Source organism: Halichoerus grypus, chromosome 2 (assembly GCF_964656455.1).
Source record: "Halichoerus grypus chromosome 2, mHalGry1.hap1.1, whole genome shotgun sequence".
In the NCBI taxonomy this organism is placed as follows: Eukaryota; Metazoa; Chordata; class Mammalia; order Carnivora; family Phocidae; genus Halichoerus; species Halichoerus grypus.
Window position 1 is genome coordinate 93,410,020 of NC_135713.1, and position 20,762 is coordinate 93,430,781.

General features: G+C 41.9%; 1 protein-coding gene across 1 annotated transcript in view; it reads left to right on the plus strand.

Annotated features, from left to right (window-relative positions):
* Positions 1 to 20,762, plus strand: part of ARSB (arylsulfatase B) — a 159,527-nt gene that overhangs the window by 26,297 nt on the left and 112,468 nt on the right. Inside the window, exon 4 of the mRNA XM_036106526.2 lies at positions 3,371 to 3,578. Within this exon, the coding sequence (XP_035962419.1) occupies positions 3,371 to 3,578 (208 nt within the window). The remainder of the gene's footprint in view (positions 1 to 3,370; positions 3,579 to 20,762) is intronic.

Here is a 20,762-nt window from a genome sequence, read left to right on the forward strand (position 1 = left end):
TCAGAGCCCTAGTTAAGTATTCTTTCCCCTAGGCCACCAGGTAGTACAAAGAACAATACCCTGCTAATTTTTTTTTTCATTTAAAAATAGTATTGAAATGTTTTATACCTAGCGCTGTGGGAAATGAGTTGTTTCATCGATAAAGTTTACCTTGTGAGTGTTGAAACTTTCCTTTTACAATATCGGATGGAAATACTCTCAGTTGTGTTGCTTTGGGCCTCACCTTATTAAACGGGCTGCACTATACATCATTCTGCCTCTTTCTGGTGAGCCAGAGATGTATTGATGTGTGTGTCTGTCCACCCATACACTGCATGGCCCTCGATTACTGCTGGTGACATGGGGAAAAAAAAGATAGCTTGTTTTGTTCGAGGAACACCTTTATCTTTACTTGTAAGTTTCTAGGATGTGGTTGGCAGCAGTGCGAGGCCCTTGCCTGGCCTGAGACAGTCACAGTCCTCATCCCTCAGAGGTGCTTTTCACTCCCTCTTCTCAGCTGTGCTCCTTCTGTTTGAACCTAAAGGAGTCTGACCCCTGGAAAAATGGGGGAATTGCTACAGTTTTATAACTTTGACCCCTCAAGAGTAATGGTCATGTCTTTAGCCCCCTACAGAATAATTATGGGAAAGGTTTTCAGGTAATGTTTTTCTGTATTTAACAAAGTGAGTAGAATGATTTCCAAACTGAATATTTGTGTTTTTTTTTTTTTAAAGATTTTATTTATTTATTTGATACACAGAATGAGAGAGAGAGAGAGTATGTGAGCACACAAGCAGGGGGAGCAGCAGAGGGAGAGAGAGAAGCAGGCTTTCTGCTAGCAGGGAGCCCAATGCTGGACTTGATCCCAGGAACCTGAGATCATGACCTGAACCAAGGCAGACGCTTAATGATTGAGGCACCCAGGAGCCCCCATACTGAATATTTGTAAGACTCTCTAATGATGGTCTGAGAACTCTCCCACACCACCCTCCCTGGCCATCACCTCTAGAGATCACGTGTGGGCTGGGAATAACCTGCCCTCTTTCTCCTTTCTCTCCTTCACCGCGTGCTTTGCCACGTTGCTGCTAATGACCTGGATGAGCGCATCTTCTCCTGAAGCAGTGAGCTCCTTCTCTCACTCCTCCACCCCTGCCCAGAGAAGCCAGACCAGGGTCACAAACTCGTGTTTACAGGGGCCAGGCTGCTGACCTAAATAAGTGAAGCCTCTCAGGTAGAACAGTAAGGAGGCTCTAGAAATTGGAGAGCACTTGAGAGTGAGGCCTCTATTTCATGCTGCAGCCATTTGTTACCCGATGGAATATGGGCATGGAGTTGTCGGAGTTCTGATTCTTCAAGAAAATTTTTTTAAAAACTGGAGAGTTTTATGTGATATTTCCTGATTTAAAAAACTTTATGTGGGCTGCAAATTGTGGTAGCCTTCCGATACTTAATCCTGTCCCCATCCAGACAGTGGCTAGTCGGTGGGAGGGGGTGGGGGTGGCGGCGGGGGGTTTTTGGTTTGATCTACTGCTGAAGACCCGAATGGCTCCTCCCACAGCAGACCCTCACACTCACCGCCGGGCCACCGATGCCCCTGCACATCCATCCCCCCCCACCGCCCCAAGGCGTCTCAGCCCAGGCTCCTTCCTCAGCACGGCGGCAGGGCATGTGCTGGGTGGGGTTCCCTGCACTGTGGTCTGGGGGAGCTCAGAAGTTTTGCTCTGTGTGTGGCTGGAGTAGAGAGGGTGTGTGTTGAAGTGAAGTGGAGGCAGAGCTAAAGCAGTGTCAAAGATTGTAGTACTGACCTTTGGAGTTGCAATTTGGGATGCTTTCCTGTGGACAGGATGTACAAATGAAGCCTAGGTTCTAGTTATCATTCCATCACCTAACCTCCTTCGTAAAATAGGTTTTAAAGTGATGACTTTGATATTTAACAGCTATTTTTATCATTTTGATTTTTGGGAAAAAGTGTTTCCAAGTTCTAAAGATCTGAACTAAAAATAATCTTTTGGGTATCTTTTTAAGCTCTCTCTATGTATATTCCTTACTCTATCTAGCAAGGTGTATGATACAGAATTTTAAAAAAATTATCAACAATAATGAAGAATGAAATATGAGCCACCACCCCTCCCCCCCCCCCCCCCCCCCCCCCCCGCAGTCCTCTTTCTAACTTTTCCCCCATTCCTTTATGAGATTTAAATGCCTCAAATACTTTAACAGAATTGTATTGTTATTCTTGGATTGAACCGTTGTTGTCTCTTTGAGGGTTTTCAACTCATTAAGGAATTCTGTAGGAGCGCAATGAAGAGAGTGCTTTCAGAAAGGCTCATTAAAAAAGGAGAGGCTGACCTGGAATACCCCTAATGTTAAATGCTATAAATTGGTGTAAAAGGTAAAATAGAATCAGCGTATCACACTCCTTAGTTTCCAGGAATTAAATTGGGATTATGTTTGGTCCTCGATCAAAGACTAGCAAGGCATGGTGTTCACTTGTTTTCTCCTATGAAAAACCCTGAACTCTCTCCGAAAGTGTGGGAACTTTCTTTTTAGCAAAAGCAAAAAGCTAAAGCATCTATTGGTACTGCACCATAATGGTGGAGTTTCCAATAGGAGATTGCTCTGCAATTAATATGAACGTGGACAAATCCTATAACCTTTCTAAGACCCAGTTAACTTATCTGTGAAATGGGTGTAGCAGGCTGGATTTGAGTATTATATGAGACAGAATATGCAAATCAATATCATAGTATCTAGCACATAAACAACATTCAATATATAGTTGTTATTATTGGTATTATTATTATTTGTTTGGATCAGAGCCTTCTAGGCCATTTTAGAACTCAAGCTTTTCTTTTTAGTTTTTCGTCTTGTGTCTTTTGTTACATTTTTAATATCTTTATTGATGCTCCCAGTTCACATGCCATAAAATTCACCCAATTAAAGTATACAATTCAATAGTAAATTCACAGAGGTGTGCAACCATCATCACAGTCTAAATTTAAAACATTTTCATCACCCCCAAAAGAAACTGTGTGCCTATTAGCAATCATTCACCATTCCTCTTCCGCCCCAGCTCCCTACAGCCCTAGGCATCTTTTGAGTATCTTTTCATGAGCTTTTTGGCCATTTGTATATCTTCTTTGAAGAAATGTCTGTTCAAATTATTTTCCCATCTTGTAATTGGGTTAATTGTCTTTCGTTATTGAGTTGGAAGAGTTCTTTGTGTATTCTGGATACAAGTCCCTTGTCAGACAAATGATTTACAAATATTTTCAAGCCATTCTGTGGCTTGTCTTGATATTACTTTTATTAACTGATAAATCTGGACCTCTCTCTCTGTATTTAATACTTCCATACCCTCTTAACTGATTTGCACAAACTCTCTTTCCAGCCTCTGTTTCTCTACCTTGCTCTTCAGTCTGTCCACGAGCCCCTTCAGGTCCCCGAGGAATACCTGAAACCATACAACTTTATCCAAGATAAGAATAGGCACTACTATGCAGGAATGGTGTCTCTTATGGATGAAGCAGTGGGAAATGTCACGGCAGCCTTAAAAAGCCACGGGCTCTGGAACAACACAGTGTTCATCTTCTCCACAGGTAAGTCTGTCAATAGGAAAATCATCTCTTGGCAAAGCCTAGGACGTGGTATTCAATACATGGAATGAAGACAAATTGGAGCATTTAGCAGTTCCTTATTAAAATAAATGTTAACTGTGTGAGCAGAGACATGATAATAATGGATAGAAAAATGTGTCTAAGGAAAAGAATTATGGGCCTTCCCTCTCTTCCTTCAGATATCAAAATATTCTGGCAGAATGCTTGAAAACCAGCTCTCACGACCCAAGTGAGTATGAGCGGACATCACTCATAGCAGGGCAGCAGGGCAGTGAATTCCTAGAGTGGCTTGTTCTCCGCTGTCTCTGTGGCCCAGGTGTCCTCTGTGAGTAGGACTTGTGCTGACGAGAGCAGTTTCCTATCAGTGTAGAGACAGAAATCTGACATTAAGAAGACAAAGGAGAAATGGTGACATTTAAATCTAGGCTAGAGTGGCCAAGCATAGATTTTTTTGCATTAGGATTGTTTTCTGACAATAAAATTCATACACATCGATTAGAGAAAAAACAGAAAAGAAGGAGGAAAGAAAGTTTTTGAAAATAGTTTTCATTATGGCAGTGCCCTTCTGATTCCTCATCTGTTATACACACAATTTTTCTTCCGTCTGATTAGACGTAGTTTGCTAAAACGTCCCTGCGATGGGCTATGGGTGTAGATCTTGGTTTACTCATTATGCTGAGTACTCTGAGACCACTTTGTATCTAAAAATGAGGATGCTTTTTTTTTTTTTTTTTTAAAGATTTTATTTATTTATTTGACAGAGAGAGACATAGCGAGAGCAGGAACACAAGCAGGGGGAGTGGGAGAGAGAGAAGCAGGCCTCCCGCAGAGCAGGGAGCCCGATGTGGGACTCGATCCCAGGACCCTGGGATCATGACCTGAGCCGAAGGCAGACGCTTAACGACTGAGCCACCCAGGCGCCCGAGGATGCTTTTTTTAATGGGAAGCTTTCTTGTATTATTTATTTCAGAATTGTTTGGCCCTCCATCCTACCTTTCTCCTATTCTCTCTTTACAGAACTTCTGTTATTTGGATAGTGGATTATCCTCTGATTTCCTTAGTTTTTTTCCTCTCCTGTTTATTTTTCTTCTACTATTTGGGAAATTTCCTTATCATTATTTTGTAATCTTTTCTATTAAATTCATTTTAACTACCGTATTTTTTAATTATTCATTCTCCAAAGCCTGTGCTCTTAGCTATTAACTGTATGTCGGTGTGAGTGTGTATGTAGATATGTGTATACACATATGTGTACTTGTATGTGTGTATATGTGTGAGCCCATACCTTTACTTTTAAGCTCGCTTATACTCCCAACATTGCCTCTCTTCCTTCTAAGGTCATTTGTATCTTTTTTGGCCTGTCTTTCATGAAAAAGCTTTCTCAAATCCCTGGCGATCATTGGCTAAAACTTAAAAATTGGATTGGAAACTCCAAGGGTGAGGACAGGACTTGTCTTCGGTGAATTTTACTGTAAAGTGACAATGTGAGGCATGTGTGGTGACGTTTTGAGGAATTAATCTGGGTATTCTACTCATAGCTTGTGTTTTTTAAGAGTAGTTTTGTTTTGGGGTGCCTGGTGGCCGGTTAAGCGTCTGCCTTTGGCTCAGGTCATGAGCCAGGGTCCTGGGATCGAGTCCTGAGTTGGGCTCCCTGCTCAGGGGAGAGTCTTGCTTCTCCCTCTGCTACTCCCCCTGCTTGTGCTCTCTCTCGCTCGCGTGCTCTCTCTCGCTCGCGCTCTCTCTCTCTCAAATAAATAAATAATATCTTAAAAAAAGGAGTAGTTTTGTTTTGCTTTTAATTAGGCATTGTTATTGAATTTAGCACTTATTGAATACTTACTCTGCGTAGGGTAGAATTCAAAGTGCTTTACATGACTTAGCTCAGTTAATTCTCACGATAATATCTGAGGACTACTATTATCCCATCGTGCAGATGTGCGAACTGCAGCACAAAGAGGCTAAGTAACCTGCCTAAGGCCACACAGCCAGGCAGAGCCAGGCAGCAACTTTTCTGGTTCCAGTGCCATCTTCTGAGATGATGCCGATGATGACCTGGATGTTCTTATTGGACCTTATGATATAGCAGAGCTTTCCCCGTGGTTTGCTGCCATATTGATCTGTTGAGGAGCCTGGCATAGCCAGGAGAGGCATTCACCCTGAGCAGCGTTGTTTAGTTGCTTCACTGTGATACAAACACTCCAATTTTCTAAGCATGCCCTGCTGTGAAACGGGTTGAATGTAAGATAACGTGTCCCCCTCCAACCCCGCAAAGTTCCCCTCTTCTGAAGAAATGGAGACATCTTATGCTTGAGTCCTTACAAGATCTCTCATATTCTGAGAGTCTTCTCAATTTACTTTATTTTGAACAGCCTGGTAAAGCAATTTAATCAGGTCTGGAATCGAATGCTTATAGAGGTCACTAGAAAGAATCAATAAAAAAAGAGGCCAAGACATTTAATACTGATTTAGTACTTATTCCTGGGAAATGACCTCACAGTTGCAAGAATTGGAAGTTGTAAGTTTATAAAGCAGGCCTTTGTTGTAGAGATCACAATTTTGCAATTTAAGGATAAATGATTTCCTGAAAGGAAAATGTACCCTATGTAGACTGTGAAGTGCTCAGGCAGAAATGAACATGGTACCTCTGGAAAACTGTTAAATATCTCAGAGTTCTTCCCGTGACAATGGTTATTGCTGTCAAGCATGCATGGGAAGAGGTGCAGTAATAGGTTTTCATGATATGTGAGAGTTGGAAGGAAGCAATATTTTAAGATCTTTTATTATATGAGTTCAAATGTGTTTATATAACCATATTTTAAATAGTTGACTGTTTCATAAACATCCATAATGTATTATTTGTTCAAGTTGTCAAAAATAATTTTTGAAGCTTCGCATTGAGGTAATGGGGATTACCTTACAATAAGGCTGCCTTATGGTCTAACACTATGATATATTAATAGGTACATTAATCTGGGACCATCTTTCCTTTGTTGGGCTAAATCCAATTTGATCATGTGTATATATATTTTTTATACTACTGAATTCCGTTTGCTAGGGTTTTATTTAGGACTTTTGCCTCGACTCAGAAGTGAAAGTGGGATTGGTGGCTCCTTTTCTCCCTGTCAGGTCTGTTGTCTTGGTTATACTCACTTCATAAAATAGTTGGGATGGCTTTTCCTTCTTTTTTTTATGCTCTGGAACAGTTTACAGATTGTTTGAAGGATCTTTCTGGTTGAGCTGGTCCCTGGGACCTTTTTTGGAGGATTTTTCTTTTTTAATTATCTCCATAGTTTAAATTTTTTGCTGAGTTATATCTAAGTGTAGGTCTTTAAAATATTTGAAAATTAATTTTGCCTCATCTATATGAGCCCTTTGATCTGCCTGCTGAGATTATTTTTTACTCTGGAAGTTTTCCTTGTACATATTTTAGCTTATTGCTTTAGTTCTGCTCGATTTATTTCTCAAAAATAGCTTTAATTAATAGGTTGAATCGCTGATTCAGCTTCTCTCTCATTATTTTCAGTTCTCTGTCCTTTTTCTCAGTCTTCTGGATCTCCTCTGCATTATCAGTTAGACATTTTTGCAACTTGGCTTATGTTCTTTAGGATCTCCAGTGTTGATTATTATTGATTGTATTTTTACTTTCTTGCAATCCTTCCTTTGCCTCAGTCAGTTCCCTTTTCTTCTACGCTTGTTAGTAATAATAATAATAATAATGACTACTGCTTGTTAAGTATTTACTGCATACCCAGGCCCTGTTCTAGAGCCTTCCCTATACTTTCTCATTATTGGTCATGTTGTTAGCATTAGAGCTCGAAGCGGCCTTGTGAAATAGGTTTCTTTATCCCCATTTTATAAGTGAAGAAACCAGAACTTTAAAGAGGTTATGTGATTTGCCCAAGGCTACTCTGATGGTCTAAATGTGTCCATCCACAATACGCATGTGGTGGTTAGAAGGTGGGCCTTTGGGAGGTGATTAGGTTACGAAGTAGAGTCCTCGTTAATGGGATTCGTGCTTTTGTAGAAATCACTCCAGAGAGATCCCTAGCATCTTCCTCCATGTGAGGACACAGCAAGAAGACACCGGCTGTGAACCAGCAAGCGGGCCCTCACCAGAAGGTGACCACATGGGTGCTCGATCTTGGTCTTCCCAGCTTCCAGAACTGAGAAATAAATTTCTGTTGTTTATAAGCCACCCAGTTGGTGGTATTTTGTTAGAGCAGCCCGAATGGACTGACAAATGGAAGAGCCAGAATTTAAGTACAGATCTACTTGAGGTCGATACCTATTAGCCATAATCAACTGGGCTTTTGCATCTCATCTTTTCCTTTTTAGCTCATCCCATTGTCCCTTATCTCTACTTCTGGCTTTCTACATTTCTGTTCATAGAACCTGTGCTTCTCCTGAATCTTTCTGAAGAGGCCTCTGCTAAAATCTTCATTTTCATTATAAATCATTATCAGCTATATATTCTTCCTCTGAGTATAAGCAATGACGGATCTGTCCACACAGAGTACATGGCCATCTCTTGACCTCTGATCACGGTTCCCTGGTTAATTTCTTCCCAAACCTGTCGTTTGAGGTCAGGTTGATGTGCATGGCTTCTTCAGTTCCCAGTGGCCTTAGGCATTGAGTGTTCTACACTCCAGTGACTCTGATTGACATACTTGACATTTTCCTCCTTTTTGACTACCTGATTCTTGGAAATGCTAGAAGAACCCCAGCATGCACAGCTACCAGACTCTTCCTATCTCCATACCTTCAGGGCTTTACTTCGGGGGCATTTCCCAGGATACAGTGTGCCCCACTGTCAGACCCTTTTCTTTTCTTACTCATTGTTTTCTGGGAGATGTGATCTCTAACCGCATATAGAAAGGGGGGGAAGGTAATATAATTCTCTGGTCATTTCAAAAATTAGCACTGTCCCATCCCAGGCTGCCGTCCTGCTTCTTTTCAGGTGGGTGGGGTGGCTCTGTATCATGAGGGAAATGGGAGTTGCCAGCCCTTGTTTCTTCAGTCCAGCTTCTTTGGCCTTACCGCTTACAGACATTTCTCCAAGATTCTCTTGGGTATTATAGGTTGTCATTCAGTCCTGGTTTTTCACATTGTGATGAGTTTTCATCTTATTCTAACTCATCACAGCATCTTATTCATCATATTCTATGTCTGTGTTATTTTAGTAGGATATCCCTCAAGAGAAGCAGCATTGGTGGCTAATGGGAAGATACCATTTTAACCGGGGCGCCTGTCACCATGCTGATCTTTATAGTTGCCAGACTCCAGGAATCTTCACTGAAGTCTGACCTTGAGTAAAATGAGCTAAAATCAGAGTCAACTCTGGAGCAACTAGATCATGAATTAAAACTAGGAAAGCTGATTCTAAAACCTTGAAGAGAAAACTGTAATTGATCTCAACAGCTTTATGCAGCTATTACATATTTATATCAACTCTTATCAGAATAGCCGGTTTCACTTACATATAGATGAGAGTTTAGCTATAAGGAGAAACCTGGTTACAGTTCTTCCTCCAGAGACTTTTTCTGTGTTCATTGACAGTTTCATTGCCTGAAGTAGAATTTAATAATGTGCTATAATAATGTGACTAAAACCCAAGGAAACAGGGCCTGGATCTGGCTGATTTTAGAGCAGTGATTCATTTCTTCCACTTTTCTCACTTGACTTCACTTAGCACTGCCCTACTTTGTAGGCATAAAAGTACTGGGTACATCTAAACATGTTGGATCCATTAGTATAAGAAGCCCTGAAATAAACTAGCTTCATTTCATGAAAGGGAGAGGCAAAGGCATATGTTTTTTAGGATTAGATGTTTGGGAAAGCTGACTTTTTTTTTTTTAAATCTCCTTTTATAATCTGAGGGCGATCCATGAGGCTTCTCATTCTCTGTCATCATTATCTGAAAATTTGAGGTGGTTATTCTGAGTTTGTCACCTGGGGACCACGTGCAGCAGTGGGGAGTTTGTTAAAAACTATATATGCAGTCTCTATAAGGACATGGCTGCATGACATTGTGAATATACTAAAATGTTGCTGAAATGGACACTTTATTATTTTTCTTAGCTAAACATCTTTAATGTTTCATATGGCTTAGCATATTTTATTTCATTTTATTTATTTTTTGTACGTTTGAGACAGAGAGAGAGGGAGAGGGAGAGAGCATGAATGGGGGGGAGGGAGCAGTGGAGGGAGAGGGAGAAGCAGACTCCCTGATGAGGGGGAAGCCCAATATGGGGCTCGATCCCAGGACCCTGGAATCATGACCCGAGATGAAGGCAGACCCTTAACCAATGGAGCCACCCAGGCGTCCCTGTCTTCTGCCTATTTTTTTAAATTAGATTATTCATTTTTAGGGTGTTGAGTTTTATAAGTTCTTCATATATTTTGAATACTAACCCTTTACCAGATATGTCATTTGCAAATATCTTCTCCAATTCAGTAGGTTGTCTCTTAATTTTTCAATTGTTTCCTTTGCTTTGCAGAAGCTTTTTATTTTGATGAAGTCCCAATAGTTTACTTTTGCTTTTGTTTCCCTTGCCTCAGGAGCTGTATCTAGAAAGAAATTGCTATGGTCAATGTCAAAGAAGTTACTGCCTGTGTTTTCTTGCAGGATTTTTATGTTTCAGGTCTCACATTTAGGTCTTTAATCCATTTTGAATTTATTTTTGTGTATTGCGTAGGAAAGTCATCCAGTTTCTTTATTTTGCATGTTGCTGTCCAGTTTTCCCAACACCATTTGTTGAAGAGATCATCTTTTTCCAGCTGGATATTCTTTTCTGCTTTGTTGAAGATTAATTAACCATATAATGGTAGTTTCATTTCTGGGTTTTCTGTTCTGTTCTATTGATATATGTGTCTGTTTTTGTGCCACTACCATACTGTCTTGTTCACTATAGCTTTGTAATATAACTTGAAATCTGGAATTGGGAAGCCTCCAGCTTTGTTTTTCTTTTTTATGAATTGGACACCCTAAAATGGTTAATTTTATGTTATGTGATTTTCACCTCAATTTTTAAAAATGCACCTTCTTAGACTCTATTATAGACTTACTGAATCTGAAATCCTGAGGTCTGGGTCTAGGAATCCTTATTTTTAAAAAATAACTTAGGTGATTCTTTTGTATACAAAAATTTGAGAACCTCAGATCTAAGGTAACTTATTCAAACCTCGGGAATTCACCTAACAAGGAATGTATATATACTTATTGTATACATAATAATTATTTAAATAGCTGTATATATAATATACATATATGCAGGAGTACAATACATATATATGTATACATATACAAGTGGTGCTTGAATAATGTGGGGACTAAGGGCACTAAGCCCTCTGGCAGCTGAAAATCCACACAGAACTTTTGACTCCCCAAAAACTTAACTGCTACTAGCCTATTGTTGACCAGAAGCCTTACCAATAACATAAACAGTTGATTAACCCATATTTTGTATGTTATTTGTACTGTATACTATATTCTTGAAATAAAATAAGGTAGAGAAAAGCAAATATTATTAAGAAAATCATAAGACAAAGTGCATTTACAGTACTATACTATATGGTATTTATTGGAAAAAATCTGCATGTAAGTGGACCCAGAAGTTCAAAACTGTGTTGTTCAAGGATCAACTGTGTGTGTATATATATATATACATACCAGAAACCAGCTGGGTTTGAAGTTTAACCTCATCTGGATGTTTTCATTTCAGGAAAATGTGCCCATTTCTAGGAACAGACTCTTGAAAAAAGCTAATAAGAAAAATTTAAATTATTCTGCTCTCCATGCCCTTATTACATATAATTACAACCTTGGTAGTTTAATGTCACTCTTTTTACAATGTGTGATTATTCATGTTGTTAACAAATATTGCCTGTCCCATTATAAACATAATATTCTGCTATTTGTATACAAAGATAACCCTTTGAGTCCTTCTCTGATAGGATATGATCAGAGTTTAAGTCCCAGCTTTCCTGCCAGTTGGTTATGTAGACGGTAGCCTCAGTTTCATGATCTGTTAAATGCGGGTTGGCTGATCATTCATTTATTCACTCAGTCTCTCATTTGTAGATTGAAAGATAAACAAGACATAGTTCCAGCCCTTGGCAAACTCACAGCCTAGTGAGGCAGACAAGCAAATGAATGATTATGATGCCAGGGGAGCGTGTTTGGGTGTAGCCCAGAGTATTATGTGCACGTAGTAGGAGTGCCTCCCAGAGCCCAGGGGTCTGGGGAGGTTTTCTGAGATTTATGGGTTGGGAATGAGTTGGCCAGATAAATAGTGTGCAGTTGGGAAAGGGATTGGACAGCATTCTCCACTGTGAGAGGGGAACATAAACAGGGGCAGAGGGAAGAGAGCAGCTCTGTAGGAGGCTCGGGCTGGAGCCCTGAGTGCAGGAAGGGGGATGATCAGATGGGAGGCTGGAGAGCATGGCGGGAGAGCCTGCGTGCGCACCGGAAGGAATCTCCAAGGGACAGTGAAAGCTGTAGGGAGGCATTGACAGGTTTTAAGCAGGATCAGATTTTCACTTTAGGGTGGGTGTGGAGCGTAGTTGGAGGCAGGCAGACCTTTTAGGAGGCTGCAGCAGTGAAGGGAGTAGGAAGCTAAGGAGGGGCTGGGTGAAGGCAGTGGGGGAAATTGATGGTGATGAAAGGGCAGATTGAAGAAATACGCAGGAGAGCTTGGACCGGTTATCTCTAAGAGTTCTTGTTACAGGAGAGTTCATCGTTCTGTCACTCTGTGTTTAAATACCTTTTGTCAGTGCTGGTGATGGCCTTTGATGGAGGCATCCTTTCTGCTGCTGGCGGGATGCATTTGCAGAGAGCCGGAAGCGTGGCCAGAGAGCCCATGTGTCCACTTGATCCACTATGAGATCCATAGTCCACTTGAGACTGGGCTGCAGCTCTGCGATAATATTTAGAAATGTGCAGAAATGGGGCACCTGGGTGGCTCAGTGGGTTGAGCTTCTTCCTTTGGCTCAGGTCATGATCCCGGGGTCCTGGGATTGAGCCCCACATCGGGCTCCCTGCCCAGCGGGGAGTCTGCTTCTCCCTCTGCCCCTCCCCCTGCTCGTGCGCTCTTTCTCTCTCTCTCTCAAATAAATAAATAAAATCTTAAAAACAAAAACAAAAAAACTAGGAAGACTAGATTGATCCTTCCCCCAGCCAGAAGTCATTAATCCATTTTACCTCTTCAGACTTTATATGTTAATGTCCATACTGAAATTACGTTGAATCACCTTAAAATATTATTATTAATAGTAGTAATCATACAGATTTGTTCATTAGTATATTGAGAGAAAATGATGACCAATACAGTTTAAAGGCCTCCAGGACAATCTTGTGTTGGTATTCTCTGTGACAAACCATTGAATCCATAAGCTCTAAGGCAAAGATGCTTCTCATTCCCTAAGTTTATCAGATAAATCTCCAAAGTTTTATTATATTGCTTATTATTTGCCATTATACAATATTGCATTATTGACATTTTGAATTTTTTATCATGAGAAACATGAAATGATCTTTATTTTCATAATTCTGGGGGTTTATGAGTAACGGAAGACACATAATGAACTGAGCATAATTATTGACAATATTGCAAGAAGCTTTCCAATTGGTTTGGGTTGACTTTCTCGTCCTGTTTTTCATTCCATTTTAGAGGCCACATTTAAGATGGGTCCATTTCTTCTGTTGTTCACTTCTCCAAACTCTTTGGAGGCAAAGCTCCCTGGGAAGGGGAGAGGAGTGTTAGGAGGACAGCCGGCTGTGGAGGAGAGAGCAAGGTGAAAGCAGATTCTGTATGGAAGCAGTCATGTGGGGACCAGCGTCGGCAGGAGGAGGGGGCTGAGATAGGTCACCGCAAGCTGTGGGGGCAAAGACGCAGTCGGTAGTTGGAGGATGAAAGAGGGGATGAAGTGGTTTAGGAATTAGTAGTTTATGAATCACCAGAAAGTAGATTGGATTGCAAGTATTTTTGGTCTGGAATTTTTTTTTAATCTATGTCAGTAATAATAAGATGGAAGATACAAATTTAGGTTTCAGAGGAGGGACCAGTATGTTCAGTTGAACAACAAAAGCTGTGTATTGTTTATATTCGCATCTTCCAGAATGTGAACGTGGGGATTTATTCCGGAGGAGTTTAAGAAAACAATAGCCAAAATGTGTTCACACGGCTAACTTTTCCCTACGAAAGAACCCAAACGTCTGCTTCTTCCCCATTTTCCTCGCACACGTGGGGTTCTCCTGGAGGCAGTGGTAACTGCTGCGCCTGCGTGTGGAATATATTTGAAAAGGGGCATTTACTTGAAATGTGGAGAGTTCCCGGGCTAGCTTTTGTTTGTGTCCTGTCCCAGGTTCCTCTCCACTCAGGCTTTATACAGCAATGCTGTGGTTCTCTACCTTGGTCTGAAGCCCTCTGCTAGCCTAGGACAGATTCCTGACCCTTCCCTCCCCGGTTCTGGAGACTTGCTGGTCCGCCAGGGTCGGGGAACCAGGGCCCGAGCTCTAGCGGGAGATGGCCCTGCTGTGCTTGGCCTCAGACAGGCTGCATAGACTCTGCTTTCAAAAGCATGAACCCCCCGCCTCCCCCCGTCCAGGCCTAAAAACAATAATATAAATATATTTGGAAAAACCCCAGTTGCCTCTCTCGCTGACTTTGGCAGTAGGTACAAAGCACCAACAAAGCGTGGCATACAGAAATTCTGCCTTCCAGGTTTGTTCCTTCGTACAGAGCAACCTTTAACCTTGTGGGGCTTTTTTTTCATGTTTTCTTAATCAGAAAATATTTCAGAGATTATTGGCACCACACATTTATTTCTTCCCGGCAGTTTTCACTTTGAACCAACTGTAATCTCTGTGATCTCTTTTCTATTTTTCTCTCACAGTATGGGCCACAGCTATCAACCTCCTCTAAGATAACTGTTCCAAGTACGGTGATTTTTTTCTTTTATCATTTCCATCCCAGATTACTTTCTTACTTGTGTGGATTTTTACTTATTTATTTTTAAAGATTTTATTTATTCATTTGAGAGAGAGAGACTGCATACAAGCCGGGGGAGCGGCAGAGGGAGAGGGAGAAGCAGACCCCCTGCTAAGCCAGCCGGGAGCCCGATGAGGGGCTCGATCCCAGGACCTGGAGATCATGACCTTAGCCGAAGGCAGACGCCCAACTACCTGAGCCACCCAGACGCCCCACTTGTGCGGATTTTTAAAAAATAAGGATTGTCTCAAAAATTTGAACACACATTAAAAATGACATCCGTGGCTGTGGAGAATACCAAAAAAAAGAGAAAAAAGCTGGTATCTCTGTCCTCAAAGCAGCTTGTGATCGTGACATATTCTGACAGACACATACAAATTAGTCAAAAGTGTAAAAGAATGGGGCTGAGGGAGAAGGGAGTGCTGTGTTTGGACTGAGAATGCCAGCTTTACGGAGCCACTTTATTTTTTTTAAAGATTCTATTTATTTATTTATTTATTTGGAAGAGCTCGAGAGAGAAAGAGTGCGCACCTGTAAACGAGCCCGGGAGGAGCAGAGGGAGACATAGAGACTCTGCGCTAAGTGTGGAGCCTGAAGAGGGGCTCGATCTCATGACCCTGAGATCATGACCCGAGCCAAAACCAAGAGTCGACCCCCCCAACCAACTGTGCCACCCAGGCGCCCCAGGAACCACTTTAAAACCCCACTTTGGTGTCATGTTTGCTGTTAGAAGGCGCCTCTCAGGTCCACAGGTAATGCAGCAGCCTGAGTGGTGGGGCGTGCTGACAGGCCAGTCTCCAGGAGCACCCTGTGTGCAGTACGGAGTTCATGTCTGTGAATCCCGGAAGGAGTGGCGTGATTAGGGCCTGTGGCAGGTTGTGATCATCAGGGTGTCGCTAGGTGAGGTCACCTGCCCAGGAGAGATCATTTGTCTTCTTGGCAACAAGAATTAGTAAGCATGATGACTCTTTTATTTGAGACAACGGTCTGCTGAGGTCCCCTGAGGAGACCTGAGGCTAGGTGAGATAGGGTCTCTCAAAGAATACCTAGTGTGGTGGGAGTGGTCTTTAATTCAGATTCCCTGGGGATTGGGAATGGGGAGGGAGCCAGGCCAAGTGTATGGTTTAGAAAAGTCCTTTCCCCACATCCGTGGCTCTCACACATCCCCTAGAAGGACTTGTGTTTATTCCATGACCCCCAGGCTGAAAATCATTTAGGAAGGAGAAATAGTACTGGTAGCAGTGTGAGTGGTCAGGAGCAGGACAAAAAGTATGTTGAGCCATTAGTCCACCTCAGTGTCTAGCATAGAACTCAGGGAATGCTTGCAGGTGGAGAAGGGTACGTGCATTCTAGATAAAACAACACAGGCCATCATTCAAGGTCACGTGGGTGGAATAGAAAGAAGAAGTTTGGAGGAGGGAGCATCTGAATGGGGGTCATCAGGGAGGACTTCATAGGAGAGATTCGATAGAAATTAAACTGTGCTTCCTGATCGGGGACTTACGGGTAGGTGAATGGAAAGAGTGGGGAGGACATTTTGGGCATGGAGAGAGACCTGAGCAGACATGCAGGAAGAAGGGCGCAAAGGTGTGTTCTGGGCTTGGTGACTAGGCCAGTCCAGGCTTACCACTGGCGTTCAAAGGGATACACAAAACCACAGTATAAATAGGATGCATCTTCTTGAAATGTTAATTTTGCTGCCATATATAGAAAGAAAAATACATAACTTACCTGGCTAATAATTTAAAACATTTAAAATTAAAACAAACAAGGGCAAATTTTGGAACAGAATACAATTTTTCGGATCTTGTAAAGTTCAAAATCTCAGGTTTCTACTCTTTTCTTTTGATCCTTTGATGGAAGAATTAAAAATATTTTAAAGAATCAACTCTAGGGGCACTTGGGTGGCTCACTTGGTTAAGCATCTGCCTTTAGCTCAGGTCATGATCTCAGGGTCCTGGGATCGAGCCCCACATAGGGCTCCCTGCTTAGCGGGGAGCCTGCTTCTCCTTCTCCCTCTGCCCCCTCTCCTCCCTTGTGCTCTCTGGCTCTATCTCTCTGTCAAATAAAATCTTTAAAAAAAAAAAAAGAATCAACTCTATTCATCCACAAAAAAATGCCCACTAATCCTTACTTAGAGCTTGAGGCAGGAACTACGGTTCCTTGTAAGTGCCTGTGGAAGTGGGGGGCAGGAGGTCCTGCACTTGGCTGCCTGGCTGGGGATTCTGCTTAGCTGTTGAGAACGCCAGTTGGAGGCCCAGCCTCTCTGACGCTGCATATCCTAGACGGCAAATCCTGATGGTGGTTAGCGTGGGCCCCCTCCAGAATGTGCTTCTGTCCCACACAACAGACATGAAGTATCTCTGTGCTCTGGTCGGGGTGTGGAGTCTACATTCTTGCTAAGAATGCAGAGAGGCCTGGCTGTCTCCTAGCATAATAGATGGAATGAAGGGTCTTCAGAGGCACTTCCTGAGTCTTCAGTTCTTTCCTTTCTCACCTGCTGGTCCTCAGCCCTACTACATTCCTGTGTCTGCTTCTCCAGCCCTTCTGGCTCCCTGCGCTCCCCAGGCCCAGGCCCCGGCCCCATGCTAGTCCTTTGTCTTCGGTATGTTTGGGTTGTGAATCATTAAATAGATTAGATCACAGATTCCGGTTTTTCCTAGGCAAAGGCCATCCCCTCCCTTTCAAAGCTGTCTCCGGCCGTTCCCAGCTTGGAGAAAAGACCCCATGCAGTCTCTCCAAGCTAGAGTAGCATCAGAGGCCAACAGGAGCAGAATTGGTAGTGGGTGAAAGAGCCTCTAGACCTGCATTTACCATTTCTATTTTAATTTCCGTGTATTCTGGCGTGTGTCACATTGATTTTGTTGTAAGATTTTCTTTATTTTAATATCAAACTCTGTCCAGGGTTATAGACTGCTTTCTTGTATCATGGTCATCTACTCACAAGTTAAAGGAATTAAGAAAAGCCAAGAAGAACTCAGTTAACCCAGTACTCAGTAGTGCCCCGACTTTCCTTATTCAGGAGGGAAAAGGATCTAGATCTGTGCTGTCCAGTAGGTGCCCACTAGCCACTGGTGGCTATCACGCATTTGAAATGTGGGCTAATTTGAATTGAGATGTGCTGTAAGCACAAATAAAGGTGTGCTGTAAGCATAAATAAAATAATACAATTGTATTGATGACATGTTGGAATGATAATATTTTTGATATATTAAGTGGAATAAAATATTTATCAAAAATAAATTTAACTGTTTCTTTTTAAAATGTGGCCACTAGAAAATTTTTACATTACATGTATAGCTCAGATTATATCTCTGTTGGACAGTGCTGCTCTAGACTGTAGCTTTGTAATTACAATAATTCCTACCTCTTGGGAGTACCCCAGGGATTGTTTATGGTAGATCTTCTCTCTAATGACCAGGCTTAGATGGAATACCACGAAATAGACTGTAAGGCACCACAAAGCAGGAGCTGGGCTCATTCTGTTAAGGAGGCTTATAAACTGGCTTTGAAGGAAAATCCAAAAAAGAGTTTTGAGCATTGACAGCATCATTGGAAGAAGGGTATTGCCTCCCAGTGACTCCATAGAAAGATGTAATTTGTTTGCATAATCTGGAGTTGGGATGTTAGGAAGGAAGGAAGGAAGGGAAGGAGGAAGGAAGGAAGGAAGGGGTCTCATTACTTGAAGTCTATTCCTTCAGGGGGTACAGAGATTTCCCAGACGCTCCCACTCCTAACCTTGCATAGCCTCCCCCATTACCGACACCCCCACCAGAGTACTGTTGCTTTTTAAGGTCTTTTAAAAATATCCTTTGTTGTAGAGCTGCACTATCTTCTAATTCTCTGGGGTAGATTAGAAATAATCATCACCTTTTTCTAAAGAGAGACATAATCACAGAGAGGTAACTGAAATGGTTTGAAAATGTAGATTTTTTTCCTTTCCATTCCAGCTGCTGGATTCATAGTCTCACACGGCTCTGTGAGTTCGAAAATGTCTTTTGTTCACAGTGGATCACGCCATTCTGAAAAATGAGGAGGTGTGTCTCATTCTCTCTTTTTTATTAAATTCTACACTGTGCTTTGTTTAATAATACAGTTACTTATAAAATGTTTAGAGAGTTAAGAGAGGTAAAGAAGAATTGAATTCTCGAACTTGGTCCTCTTCCCTTTCTGCCCGTAGTGATAGAAAGGACTTAGGCCTCGTCACTGGCTTCTTGGAGGCAGAGTTGCTGGGAAGCCTTCATTCTCACTTCTCACTGCTTTATTTGTCAGCTCATAATCTTGAGCAGTTCACTCAGTCTTGTTGCTGCGTATGACTGAAAAGCAAAGGCATAGATTTCCTCCGTGGGAACTTACTTACTTTTTTTCTTGGATGTCTGTCCTTTTGTCGGTAATATTTTCTCATGTCTTGAAGCATTAATTGATTCTGGAGCTTTGGCAAGATAACTTGCTATGCTGAATGCAGAAACCGTGTTCCTGTGGATCACTGCCCAGCCTCTGCAACCATCAACCAGGAGTTCTGTTGGGAATTGTAAATGAGAGAGAAATGATGGGTCATGATAATGAGCTGTTCCAAGTCTGAGGGTTCAGGAGGGAGCAGACATAAACAGCCTCTTCCTGGAAGACTCCCAGCCAGTCAGCCACTGTTGGCTTCCTTAAGAAGTCAGGACTTGAACACGTGAATGTGTGTGTAGAACCTTGAGAGTATGTGTGCAAGTACAGTGGTAATGATCAGCGGATCTTTCTCCCTCTCTTGTATGTATACAATATGTGAAGAGTAAAAAGTAAGAAACATAATTGGAAAAGAAAAATCATTTTAAATGTTGGTATTTGGGGACAATGCTTTGCTTTTAAAATTACATGCTATTATCTCAACTCCAATTCAGTCTATTCCCTGAACAACCGTCTCCTTCCCCTTGCTCTCTTTTATTGTCCTTGGCATTGGGCATCCATATCTCATCATTGGAACTTAGTAATGGATCTTGATTTTGTTCTAACTCAGAGAGCACACTAGAAATTGATAACACATTTTAACTTCAAAAGGCTGCCCAACTCAAATGCCAGATAAAGCAATATAATGTACCAAAAAAATATTCTAGCTTTGGGTCAATGCAAAATTCCCTGGAAAATGACCTACTTGACATGTTGGGGACAGGGCGAGGATAGAAAACCAGTTCTGGACAAGGCTGGGAGTAGGGGGCTGGATTTAGGACTGGTTCCAGAAGATTGATGGCAAGTCTGATCTGTAATGGCCCAGGAAACATGGCAAGTTTGAGATCCATCTCGAAGAGAGTGGTTAAGACAAGGCAGGGGTCCTGTAATGTATGGTAACGTAACATAAAAACAAAACAAAACAAAACAAGACAAGGCAGGGGTCCTGTAATGAGACAAACCCGAGCTCAGATTCTCATTCTACCACTTACTAATTGGGTGACTTTTGGTAAATTTCTGAGCATCAGTTTGCTTATCTGCAAATGGGGATAAAGCTTACTCACAGGACTATTGTGAGAAGTAAAATAAGATTCCTGTAAAGTACCTGATACCAGGCCTGGTGGGAAGTAGGAATTTAACAGTTACAGCTATTATTACTATCATCACAAGCTGGGCTTTTGCCATTTTGTATTGGTGAGGACATCAAAGCAATAATCTCTGGGCAATGTGTTGTTATATAAATATTGTATCGTATCAGGATTCAAAGAATCCAGATTGAAGCAGGACCTCATTCAGCTGTGCTACATGAGCAGAACCCAGCACCTCCTAGAAAAGGAGGTCCCCAGGGCCAGGCAGGCCATTGAGACCTTGTTTTCGGGAAACTAGAATTCATGTTTGGAAACAAGTCAGAAGCCCACACTTAAGCAGTTGGAGGAGAAGCAGTTGGAGGTGGGTGGGTGGATGTAAGGGTTAGAAGAGCTATAGACTCCAGTTGAAGCTCTCAATAACCAGGGCTGAGCAGAGCTGAACCTATATGTTGAAGGCCCCAGAATCTGCAACTGGGCAGGACTGGGGCAGGCAGAAGCCCCATGGTCAATATCTGTCTTTAAACATTACTGAAGTTCTTAAACCACTGAATGGCAACACTCTGGTTTTAAGTCTTTTCCCAGAATGTGAGGTAGGTCTATGTTTTTCTCCACTTTTCGATGAAGAGATGGGCCTAAGGGACAGTGATCCATAGTTAAAA